The sequence below is a fragment of the Patiria miniata genome, unplaced genomic scaffold (genome assembly GCF_015706575.1).
Source record: "Patiria miniata isolate m_02_andy unplaced genomic scaffold, ASM1570657v1 HiC_scaffold_13, whole genome shotgun sequence".
In the NCBI taxonomy this organism is placed as follows: Eukaryota; Metazoa; Echinodermata; class Asteroidea; order Valvatida; family Asterinidae; genus Patiria; species Patiria miniata.
This window is the reverse complement of record NW_024037051.1, coordinates 4,935,335-4,948,949: the sequence shown is the minus strand read 5'-3', so window position 1 is coordinate 4,948,949 and position 13,615 is coordinate 4,935,335. Positions and strand designations below refer to the sequence as shown.

Below are 13,615 nucleotides of genomic sequence, written 5' to 3'. Positions count from 1 at the left end.
TTGCAAATCCCTTGTGTACAACTATTTCAATTTGTGCTCAATTTCAATTGAGAGCTTCAAGAAAAATGGAGTGTACATTGGAACATGAAGCTCATATAATATTAAACAAAAAGTACAATGTACATGCAATTGTTCCAAATCTCTCTCCAATACAAAAAAATTGATCCTTCTATATTTGTTCGTGTTATTTTTATGTTTTGTTCACAATTTTTGTTTGTTCCTTGTTTTAAATAATACAGCTAAGAAAGAAAGGGTTACAATAAATGTAAAAGAAGGCATACAGGACTCAGTAGAGGTAGGAAAAAGAACCTAAACTATTACTGTACATAAAAGTAAACTTAATCTTTGAATAATGATGAACAGTTACATGTACTTTACGATTTCTCAACTACGGTACTGTACAATAAATTACATATGCACTGCCCCCACACATTGACATACTTGTGTCTTTTCTTCTTAAAAAAAAAAAAGCCTGAAAATTGCATGACTGATCACACTTCCAGGCGTAATATATTTCATCAATATACACTTTCCAACAACACAAAATCTATCAGATTTATCGTAGTGATTTTAAAATGTACTGGTTTAGAGTCTTATCAGACGTTGGCATGAGTTGACTTCAGGATTCAGCAATTTGTTTTATTGGAGACTACCCAGGAATTTGTATTCAGAAATCATGATGCACAATTCATGACTTTCCATTTGCATATGACATGCAGGAAGTTTTGGTGTTTGCAATAGTTCAACTTTCCCCCAAACTGAAGCTTAAGCAATGTAATATTACTCTGGACTGTGCTTGACATGGTTCAGCATCTTACAGTGGGGGACAAAAATCAAATCCAAAAATCTTCTTTTCTTTTTGGTTTTGTTAATCTGGTCTACCCTATAATAAACTAAATCTTTAACAAAATTAGATAACTGATTAAAAGTGTTGGAAGAAAAAAAATTGACATTTTAAACAAATTAAAAATATATCATAATTACATTTACCTTAAAAATACACAATCACCTCCCTTGTCCTGATGGTTTGTTCTTTCAATAATGAAAATTCACAATAAAAATATTCAATAGGATATTTTATCATACATGACAGTTACCATGTAAATGACAAGCAATTCAACAAGTTCCATTAAAATTCTGTTTTTGTTCATAAATGTTTTTTAATAGACCTTTACAATAGACCTTTATGATGCAACAGTCTCTCCTGATATAAGCCAAACAGATGACTTCCCACAACAGCAGTTGGGGACATTTTCTAGCATGTCTTGAACAGCAGAAATTGGTTTTATTACTAAAAAAAAAGGACACACTTATGTCCATCTGATTCCTTGTTGGTACAATCGGAGGCCCAACGATATGTTCCACTGTCATAAAGGTCTATTGTTGCCACCTACACACACAAAACTGATCTAGATTGTGAGATGGGTGGTCCAATGGTAGGAAGGTTTATCCGGAAGATATCAAATTATAAGCACTTCTCCAACCAAAGTGGGGTATCTTTCACATACCTGAAGAAGCTTGACGGATGTGTTACAATGGCAATAAATTCAGAAAATTAAAACCTGGCATTTTTGCTTTGCTATGCCCAGTGTTTTTATTTTATACACTCATCTAACATGGACTTTTGGAAGATCATAGAGTGACTGGAAATAAATCTGGCAGGTAATTCTATGTTCTTTCGATAATTTCTTTCTTTTTTTGTACAATCATAATTTGGAAGAGCTTTGTTCCGTTGTTGCAAGAGTTTTGACCAATCGCTGTGCGATTCTGGAAACTCTGCAGAGTCTCAATCTAAAGCTACTTGTTGTAACATCTACATTGTTTTTACCAATATACTCCCCAATTAGCACCTTAATAGTCTACCTGGAAAACCACTTAGGATTAGAGAAGACGGTTTACACCCAAGTTGACTGACATAAAAACAACCAGCTGGGATTGCCAAAAACATTGAATGACATCAGTTTTTCCCACTTACAAAACTTGTCCAATCAGATTACAGGGAAGATTTGTTACAGAACATGTGTAACCAATGAAATCTCAGAAACTTGAAGGCCATTGCCTGTACTCATTCAATGAAGTATGGTGCCTTAAGGCTACAGTCTCCAGGCTACTTGTGGAATGTTCTCTCAAGTCAATGAAATGTAGTTGCTACTGATGCCTCAAACAAAGACAGGCTTTGCAGATCCTGTGAAGGAACTCTGGATCAATGTGGGGGCAAAAACTGACTTGTGATTGTGACATAAAATGCCGTTTTAAAGCAAGCGAATCTGGGGTGTTTATGTCAGCAACAGGGGTAGACACCAAATAATCTCTTTCTGCTAATTCCCTTTTCCAATATTTGATGAAACACAAAATATTTAAAGATAAAAAATAAATGTGCGACCAAAAAAAATAAAATGGCACAGACTGAAATTACAATGACGATGACACTGGTTAATGCTTCATCTACGAATCACAATGATTGTTCTATACAGTCACATTTACATATTACCGTAATGCTGGACCAATAAGAAAATGTACAGGGCAAAAAATATGGAAGCACTGGAATCTTGTTACATTCAGATTTAATTTAAAAAAGAAAAAAGGAGAACGACAGTTTTTACAGGATGATAATCCTGTAACTTCTGTCCCTACATGTACATAACCAATGCACCTGATAGTTACACCAATGTTCTTAAACCTTAACCAGCTAAACGATGCATCCACAACCGAATTTCCTTTTTTCTTTCCCTCAGTACAAAGGCTTACGCCCAAACTTTTGTTCCGTTCAATTGCGTACTATATGGCAAGAAGTCTTTACAGATTTGCGCACCATTTTGTTTTTCAACAATGCTTGGGTTTGTTGGCACACGATCGTCACCAAAAAGTTTCTTTAAGAAGTTAAAGTGGTTTTGTTCTCAACTTTCCTCAAAAGCAGTTGTGGGATTGCTATTGTAGATTACAATTTCTAGGAATAAACCACAAAGATACATTGGAACATTGTGGGTTTTTTCAGGAAGAATTATTATGGCAAGTTTGGCAAAAACCTTCAAAGACATTACAAAATTGATTTACTGTCATTGATTCCTTTGTTTGGCTTTGATGGAAAACATTTTGCTGGAAGTCTCAATTTCAAGAGGATTCAAGGCAACCCACAATTGCTACGGAGTAGCTTGATACAAAACCACACCGTTTTTGCAAACAGCTTGTCAGACGATCTGCTCTGGAAAGTGAGAGAAAATACTTCAACTTTCTCAAAGGTTTTGCCGTATCCAACAAACCCAACATCATATTATTTGGAATGGAAGCAGTGCAGCGAGCAGCCAACTTGAACATTTGCTCAACTCAACCCTACCCGACCCCCCCCCCCTCAACTCTTCAAATGTATCATCATCATCACCACCATCATCATCATTCTCAATAGCATCTACAAGCGACCCAATCAAAAAGGGAACAACAGGCATTAAAAATCAAGCCCCTGTGGTTATTAAAAGATAAACTAAGAGGGGGAAAATCTTTAAGACTCTTAAGATGGAAGTCAGGGGAACTGACCATGCAGCAGGGAATCAATACAACTCCCAGTTCCCATCATGTGACAGTAACATCAGCCTGAGGACTGATTGAGCGTAGGGGGACTTCACTGGTCTTGATGCCTGCCAGGTTGAGTAGGGCATCCGCTCCAGCAGCCAAGTCGTTGTCCATGGATGAGCGCGGCGGCCGCTTCTTGATTGGTAACTGCAGGGCCTTCCTACTGGGGGTGCTCTTCTTGATATCATCCATGTCATCAAACCTGGCGTCGTGTATGTAGCCGCTGTCCCCAAGCCGCTTAGACTCCTCGTCTTGCTCCATGTCTGACTCCGAGTCCACATAGTCCTCAAAGTCGCTCATGTCACATTCCACGGGGTCATCATCCTCATCCTCATCAATGCAAGCCTCATCCATCTGCTGAGCTCGGTCTCGCTGGGCTTTGAGGATGGCGCTCAGGCTGTAGGTATGGTCGTCTGACATAGAGGGAGCCGGGGTACACTTTGTCTGGAGGGCTGCCTTGTTGTATGGTGTGGACGCCAACCTATCAGGACAATCCAAAGAGTAATCTTTTTATGAAAGAAATGTGCTGGCCATTTTTTTACTGGTAACAGGAAATAGCAAGGAGATTAAGAGCAATTTGTGTCACAATGGATCTAGGATTCAAGGTATCTATAACATCACACTAAATTAAAGATAACATGGAAATAAAAGCTTGCTTGCAGGGACTAAATTGTCTTTTCAAAATCAACTTTTACATCATTTACATGGCAAGTTCAGTTGAATTGAGAAATGAGAGAAAGCCAGTTGTCACATCACACGAACTCAAATGCACGACAAATTGCCGTAAATAACAAACACTTGTGAGCAATGTACCAGAGATAAAAAGTTTTCAACTTTTGCAAATCAGCAGAGCAAATAGTTCCCGTGTTGCACTGAGTTTGGATCAGTCTTCAGATTGGCTGGGAATGCACAGGTTCATGCTACTGTGTATCACAAATATCACAAATATCTTCACTTCATGGAAGTACATGTACTCCTTCCATGTGGGAGGGGTAAGTGGGAGGGGGTAAGGGGTGGGTGGGAGGGGGTAAGGGGTGGGTGGGAGGGGGAAAGGGGTGGACTGGAGGGAGGGGGAGGCAGGGGTGGGTGGGGTAGGCGTGGGTGGAGATTACTGGCACCCACCTCGGTCTTGGCAGGCTCTGATCATTCAAGGCAGTCTCTGCCAGGTCTGAGAGTGTAGGTCTGACGTGGGGCTGACGAGGCTTGGCCTGTAAGGGAGCCATTCCCCCAATGGGTATACTGCCATGACGTGGGCCATGCTGAGGAGAGAAGGACTTCAAACGGGCATCTGCAACATAAGTCACATCCAAAATCATAGCATAAAGGTTTATCCAAAATTGTTGCATTAATCATCACAATTATAATGGTGTCTTTCCATAAAGTCTGGTAACAATTCGTGACACTATTAATAGCTGAGGAAAAGGGATAACAATGAGCAACTTGTTATTAATGTTGACCTTCTGTTGTTTCAGAATGCTTCAATAAACAAAACCTGGATGACATAAAAGCTGAGTGTGGTGGAAGACAATTTAGCATGCATTGACACAAACACAAATTGTTAAATCAGCCACAGAAAGTTGCAATGTACAGATTCTACCAAAGGACATAACCAGGATCACCCAGAAAATACATGCATGGAGCAAGCCTAATAACTGCATGGAACTACAAAACCCAAATACTTCATAAAAAGTACCCATTTTCACCGCGTCACTAATTTTGTCACATTTTTGCTGAATCTTGGAATTTTTGGACATTTGTCTCAAAAATTTGTGAATTCCATGAACAATATTTTGTGTAAAATATTTGTACATGTACATGCACATCAAAGTTCCCTTAAGAACGGCACCTGATTCTACTACACACAACCATCCATTATCTACCGGCTAATTACAGATGTACATGTACATGGTTATGAATTCAATTGAGCAGTGCAGAGAACCCTAAACTTATTATTGTCAGCAACATACAATGCCTGTGAGGGCGCTATACACAATAACCAGTGCCAGCCTGCTATGCCATTATCATTGCACTCAACTTGGTCAACAGAGGGCGCTGTTTCACCTGGCTGCTGCCTAACACGTAAATGCACCAAGCAATTCCTTATAAGGCCAAAACATAGTTCTAGTCATGAAGCCTTTCCACGAATGAAGACTGGGAAGGATTGAGGACTTGGAGTTGGTGATGGAGTTGGGGACAAAGGGGGAGGGGAGGGGTATAATAGAAACTTGGGGGAGGAGAGACAGGATGGCAAATCAACACACAGGGAGGGGCAGGAATGAAACCAGAGGATATGGCAGAATATCTGAGGATGATTCTCAGACGGAAAGGATGTACCGGTACATGTATGAGAAAAATACTTCAATCAAGTGTTTCCAATACATGCAAGATAAGGCACAGACAGGGGCTGGTCTAAAAAGCACTGTACTCTGTAGGGGCATCATTGCCAGAAAATTGAACTCATAATGCTATTATGGTGCTTTTGTATGCCTTTTAAGACTCAACTCCAGTATTTTGTGCAGTGAAAATGTAATGTTGAGTATCAAGAAAGGTCACCGTGTCCTAATATGTGTATATCCTGTGCACTACAGCCATCTTTGAGGTGAGTGCCTTTGATTCACAGGGATTTGCATGAGGAGACCTTTTGTGCATTCATTGTTACTGAATTGTAGAACCCAAGAAATAACTTTAAATGGCTTCTGAATGCAAATGGTCTAATAAGTAGAGTAGGAGGAGATACATGTACATGGTATTGGTGATCGATAGAGTTTGGCAAGGACATCTGTGGTTTTGGGGTTTTTTTTTTGGATGGACGTAAGCTTGTAATGTGTAGAAGGATGCAAGGTACTGGAAAGGAATATAACTGAGATGGGAGGGGTGGGGGGGGGGACTTACGTTCTTCAACTCGCTGCTCTGGGGGTGTCCTGAACATCATCATAGTGGCTGCAGCATCCACCTCACGCTCTGCAAACAAGACAAGACCAACAACAAAAAGAGATAAGATGGGCAGTTTATCAGTCTGTCTGAAGTAAATGTGTCTTACAATCACTAGACACTACCACACGTGAAATGAGCGCCCTTCACTTATTCATTCAGGACATGTTACCAAGAAACCCATCAACTGGTTCCCCCGCCACATCTTTCATAATAAAAAATCTCCTCTTATGAGATGCAAACAAATTAATCACGGCCATGTGTATGTAGGAAAAGCTCTGACACTGATTCCCTGCATCTTTCGAACTGTAGATGCTCCCCGACTATTTTATGATCAACTGAAGTGAGCGTAAACATCGGGTATTTGGTAAAGCAGTTGCAGGGATCTGCCACAGAGAAGGGAAGAGTAAAACAAATAATAAACGAGAGAGGAAAAAAGTGTCTTTGGGGTGCCGCAGGACAAGACAGGAAACATTCCGTCAAGCGGTGAGTGGTTTACTACCCTGAAATAATGTCCTACGATGACAGATGAGACACTCCATCAGTGGAATCTTGGAACGTGTAAGGAAGCCGTGCTCTTATGAATCAGCCTGACCAGACTCCGCAAGCAAATATACATGTATGTGTATACACAAAAGGCTCCGTCTAGGCACGCTTTTCTGAGCCAATCAGCCAAATCGATACAGGAGTACCAATATGCTTTTCATTCAAGAATCTATTGTTTTAGACACCTGCTTTACTTTGTCATAGACTGCGTTCCTTAGGTTTGTCTTTGATTTCATAAAATTCACAGTTTAAAATTGTTTCACTCGCGCACGGTAAAATATGACTGTGACAATAAGCAATAAAAAATGAAAATATTTGACTTGTTTAAAACAAGGGTACAGTGTCTCTGAAGGGTCAGGTTTAAATCCTGCTCCAGTTAATTTCTTTGTTGGTAAAATTTTGCTCGATTGACTTTGTGAGAAGTATAGTATCTGTTCATTCCAAAACGTTGAACATCCTAAGCCACTGTTGCCCTCAAAACCCTAACATTTTACACGTATGTATGTCTAGTACTGTGGTCTCCACTAGAGCTGCAGTATTACTCCAAAGGTTCTACAAATATCTCCTGGCCATTTCTATGCTAGCAGCTGATACAACAGTTTGGAGGCTATAGCCAGCTAAATACAGTTACCCAAAGATCTGAGGTGAAGCTTAATTCACTTGCCGGCACAGTAATGGGATTGGTATGGCAACATCATGCCAGTCTCCAAAGGGTTTATAAATTTCACTGGTTTTTGAAGGTTTGTCAAGAAAGATTCCCCCGCTATTCTTTTCATAATTAAAACCCTACTGGTGCATGAACTGTGCATTCAAGTAAGGGAAACTGCAATAATATGATAAATTCTATATTATTTAAAAAAAAAAAAAATTAAACAAAACCAAAACCGATGCCATTTTTGATTAACATCCTCACCCCTGCCGCTAGTTACTATGCAGCCAAGCGTAACAGCCATCTGTCACGACTTTAGCCCTAAGCCGACAGCCGCATTGGCGATTTATCCCCCTGCGTTGCCATGCCAACTAATTTGTTTCTGGCTGGGCTATTGAGCTGAGCTAGGAGTTGACTAAAGTTGAGCTGTGAAGCTAATCAGAGGGTGCACCTACTGGCACATGGTACTGTTTACAGTTGCTGGTCCCAGGTGTAAAGACCCCCCCCCCCCCCCGCCATCCCAGCCTTGGCTTAACCCAGTACATGTAGTTCCCGGCAAAGACACCCCCTCCCCCCCTTTCCCCACAAGCCACATTGTCGGCCAAGCCATATCTTGCATCCTTGATTAGGCATGCATCATTCATGGACTGACGCCGCCAGGTTCACACCTTTAGCCAATATTGAACCACACAGGCAGAGAGCAAGAAGGCGCAAGGCAAAGAGAGAGAGAGGTGCTGGAACCACCTATTGACTGGCCAAGAGTCCTGATGGTATAAATTATTTGTCATCACAAGATCCAGAGGTAAAGGATCCACTGTGTCATCATCACCATCCAAGATGAACCATCTAGCGATGCAATCGAGGGAGGCAATCACTGATGCAAGCATTACTCACACCAATTTCAGACTGTCAAGAATTGGGGCAATATGTCCAACGCAATGACCAAAAATAACAGCGTTGCTGTTGAAACCCCTCAGCCAGAGTCAGGTTATCATCCGGGAACCATTAACATTTAACTCACCACGGTGACCTTGACCTTTGACCTTTTGACCCCAAAACCAATCCCAACTTGCCTACTCCCAAGGGCAACACCCTACCAAAGTTAGACATAAAAATCTTATTTCTAACTCAAGTTATCATCCGGAAACCATTTACCTTGAATTCACCATGCTGACCTTGACCTTTGACCTTGTGACCCCAAAACCAATCCCAACTTGCCTACTCCCAAGAGTAACCCTCTACAAAAGTTAGACCCCAAAATCTCATTTCTAACTCAATTATCATCCTGTAACCATTTATCTTTAACTCACCATGGTGACCTTGACCTTTGACCTTTTGACCCCAAAACCAATCCCAACTTGCCTAACACCAAGGGCAACCCTCTACCAAAGTTAGACACCAAAATCTCATTTCTAACTCAAGTTATCATCAGGAAACCATTTACCTTTAACTCACCACGGTGACCTTGACCTTTGACCTTTTGACCTCAAAACCAATCCCAACTTGCCTACTCCCAAGGGTAACCCTCTACCAAAGTTAGACACCAAAATCTCATTTCTAACTCAAGTTATCATCCGGAAACCATTTACCTTTAACTCACCATGGTGACCTTGACCTTTGACCTTTTGACCCCAAAACCAATCCCAACTTGCCTACTCCAATGTTGTGTCTAACAAAATAACACATACATTTTATAAATGTTATCATCAAGTAAACCACACTGGAAAAAGGCTCTACTTCAATCAATATAAAGTTGTACAATAAAAACAAATGATCTTAGCTGGAATTGAACCTGCAACCTATGTAAATATACCGTACAAAGAGTCAATTACCTTTGAATTGGTAAGGCAGTTTTTCCTTACTTTATTCAAGTTGAATTGGCTTTCATCCACACAAACTAACAAGAGAGGGGCTTGGAGAAGTGAGTGATTTAAAAGACTGATTCCCATCCAGCCATATTTGCTACAAAATTTGATTTGAACATCTGAAGATAGAGCAAAGACCAACTTGCTACTATTGCTTCTTCCAGATAAGGGATGTACATGTATGCATGTATAATGTACATGCATACATCCCTTATCTGGAAGAAATATTTGTAATTGACCCCATATTATTAGAATAATCAGGTTTACTAATGGAACCAGCAAGAACCTCTGTGCTTGCATGGCCTGAGGCAAGCATAAGATATCAATAGCAAGAGCAATCCTGCACAAATCGCTGACCTTCCTGCTAACTGGTCCCTGGTGAAACACTGCACACAAACAGCATCTACATGTAGACTGTAGCGCAAGAGCAATTCCTTGGAACCTCCCCTCAAAAACCATCTACGTTATGACCCCTTCTCCATTTTCTTTAAACGGTTATGCCAAACTTTTACAAGATATTCACATATTCTACAAATATGAACATTGAAGTTTCTCATGAAATTGCTTTGAGGACCAATTCTTTTGAAATTTTCAAACTTTGTTCAGTGCACCACCATGTTTTCTTTTTTTTAAGGTAAGCAGAGATTTCTCAGTGTCTCAACTGATCAATGGGAGACTTTTGAGATGTTGGTGGCAGCAAACACACCGGTCCTTTTCAATTGTTTATGTCATGTTTAAGCTAAAGCGTGCATGATGCAAACAATGGGAAGAGGACCGGTGTGTTTGCTGCCACCAACGTCTCAAAAGTCTCCCATTTGTTAAATGCTTGAGATCTTCATAAACCTACAGATCACTTTTGTTTTGATGTCTTTGTGGTTTATTTCTTTTAATTGACAAGCTTCTCCTCGGACAAGCAATGTGCTTTTTAGGAGTCTACACATCAAGCAAGCATCAAGCTTTAAATAAGAGTAACCATGAATACAAACTAGGGAAAAAAAGGGATCAAAACAAAACCCAAACCACCTGCTAAATATCAGGCAATTTGCAGTGACCCACGCTAGTTCTGTTGGGTGCTTGGCCTTTGACTTTGCCTCTCTGGCCACATGGGTGGTGTTATATCAAGGTACCAGTATGATGGCCACAAAAACAACATGCTACCACAAGCTACATGTAATAGCACAACATGGACCAAGGAGCCCAAGGCCACTGCAGTGTTAGGAGAGAATGTGAAATTGAACAGGCTGTAACTGGAGTTTAACCCAAGGCTTTACAAGGTTTTCATCTAATTTACCACCAGTAACCTTCAAAATGTTTAATGTGTGCATGCCTTTCTGCAGCTTTTTTTTTCCAAGGGAATAGCACAGACCACTTGAAAAAAATCACATACATGTACATGTAAGGGAGAAAAAAACAAATTTGACTGTTACCAACGGCATATACCGGTATGTACACACATGCAGTATGAACAAATAAATGTAGTTGCCGGACATGGGTGCAGAACTTTGTGAAACTGTTGAGTTGGGCACCTTTTCTTTACTTATTTTTTTGGGGGGCAAAGCTGCATGATCATTAGTCTGAGGTGAGCCCACAGAGTGATTTTATGATTCCTTTCCATGTTTTGACAAGTATTACTTCTCTGGAGGGCTCAAAGTCAAACAGAACACCAAAGGGATACCACAGTTACCCCGTACATGTACTTTCCTTTTTTTGACAAAGCTACTTAAAAAAATATCCCCCTATACATGTACATGTAGAGCTTGTTCATGGCTGCATGATTGTGATGATTGTGAGATAACTAAATATTCAACTAATGTACTGTAGGGTCTGCCATCCAGTGGGAGAACCTTCCCTTATGAAACAATGAAGCACATTTTCCAGACAATCTTGCTAGTGATTTACAGAGAGGACTGGAACCAGAAGGCTTGCCGACACCAAAAAAAGCCATCTGACAGCAATTGATGGGTAACCATTACTCCTCCATAAACTGTTGTCCAGGGACAAGAGCATTAACCTCAGCTGATCCATGCCACCCAGCCCTAGGGCCTGACCCCGATTGCTCCTTCCAGCAGCTAAACAGTCAACATTCCTGGCCTAAATCCCTTCAAGGAAGAAGGAAAAAACAATCCCTCCCTCCCCTTTTTCAGAATTTATATTCTGATGTCCATGGACTCCATGGATACATCCTCATGCGTTTTTCTCTGTTCCATTGGGAAAGGTTTGACTGAAGTAGGCCATGGAGGTTTCCATGATTGGGCCAAGGGCACTACTATTAATTAAGCCACCTTCAGCCATGCAAGCCTGATTCTCCTTTTTAAAACAATTATTTTCATCTCTAAAGAAATATTACAGTTTCAATTCATACCAGAGCCTGATTTTCCTACCGATATGTCCCTTTGCCCTTCTGGTTTTGTTGTTAGCTTGAAGCCTAAGTGCTCATTAAGTGTAGGTATTGTACATGCACCCACAGACAGTTCAAGAAGGTTGGCTAAACACTTTGCTTGGCCAAGGCTGGATATTTGGTTTTCCCACCAATGGGGAAAATACTTTCTGATCCAAATCCTAGCATGTGAGTTAATTAATGTACAATATGTACAAATCTCTTCAATGAAAAATATATATATAAACCTACATGTATGACAATGAAAAGTATTTCAGTTTAATCTGAACAAGATCAATCAATGCATGACACTCAAAATAAAAAATCATGTACGTGTACACTACATTCAAACCAATCTTTACCCACAGGCCAGGAAATCGTTTGTACTGTCATTGTAAGTGCATCAGTGTAAATTTATACCTTGGGCACTTTTTTCACTTCAAAAAGCTGTATTTGAAATCCAGGATGGCATCTTTTGCATGCAAATTCTGAAAATTGTCACTCGTCAGCTATCAAAGTGGATAGTGACAGTGAAGTACCAGGCCAATGGCCTCTGGATGGGACCACCTGACTTAAAAGAGACTCTCTGACATTGCAGTATATGTACACGAACACAGGGTACTGGATAGACCATAATAAGACTCCAAACCAATCACAAAAACAGGGCTAGGAAAAAAATGCAGCACTGGCAAATTGTTGGACACTTAAATTGAGGAAATTGTGTGTGGACGAAATGATCGTATAGCGTAGAAGCAAAAGAAAATTGCTCACTTTGGCATATTTCTCTTCTGGACAGATTGTTTGGTACCATAAGGCACTCATCAGCAGAAATAATGTTTAAACTGTTTTTATTATGATACCGGTACACCTTATCTATACTACAATCACGAAAATGATCGGGGGGCGCTGCCATTTTCCAGACCGGTCTCCCGTCCCCATCGCGCCCGTTGGCTGCGGGGGATGCGGAACGGGGCCCGGCTATTTCCACTCTATTTCAATGCTCTATTTCCCATAATTCCCTTCCCCATTGGGCCGCGCCGGCCATCTTGCGTACCGTATGGGCCGGATAATTGACGTGCCACGTCGTATACATATGTACATGTAGGCCCTACGTTCGTTATGAGCATGCAGCGTATGGGCCGGATAATTTTCGTGCCACGTATACGTTCGTTATGAGCATGCAGCGCATGCAACTTGCCCCATATTTCTTCAGCACAGCGATGTATCTGTTCCTTGCTCCAGTTTTCTCTTTGAACGGTAAGTCTCATTTGTGATATGTATTGTTGTTTGTGAAAAGTGGTATTCTTTCGAACGCCGCTGGCAATGAGAAGCATTGTTGTTTGTGAAAAGTGTGAGTTTGTGAGTGTCCAATGATGGCGTAGTCTGGTGGTAGTACGGGGAGGGTTGTACGGGCCGGGGGGAGGCCTCGGACATCGAGAGTTTGGCCGTGGGTTTACTTAGCTGCATGACCTCCGTAAATACAGGCCTCACTTGGAACATGTACCCGAACAAAAATACAAAAATACAACATATAAGACATGTTTCGTTGCTTGGCATGTTTGGTTAGTACTTCAGTAGTGCATTCCGCATAAATGGGGTCTATTCCTTCCTCCATGGGTATTGCAACACCTGTCTAATTTATTTGTAGCTATTGTTAGCCGATGTATTTTTTTACAAGTT

At 40.8% G+C, this 13,615-nt stretch overlaps 1 protein-coding gene across 3 annotated transcripts in view; it reads right to left on the bottom strand.

The window, feature by feature from the left end:
• Positions 1-160: 160 nt before the first annotated feature.
• Positions 161-13,615, bottom strand: part of LOC119720745 (forkhead box protein N3-like) — a 53,364-nt gene continuing 39,909 nt past the window's right edge. For all 3 annotated transcript variants that reach the window (XM_038190593.1, XM_038190579.1, XM_038190586.1), the window contains exons 6-8: positions 6,460-6,528; positions 4,690-4,855; positions 161-4,048 (exon numbers count right to left, since the gene is read on the bottom strand). In XM_038190593.1, the coding sequence (XP_038046521.1) occupies positions 3,568-4,048; positions 4,690-4,855; positions 6,460-6,528 (716 nt within the window). In that variant the 3' untranslated portion in view covers positions 161-3,567. The remainder of the gene's footprint in view (positions 4,049-4,689; positions 4,856-6,459; positions 6,529-13,615) is intronic.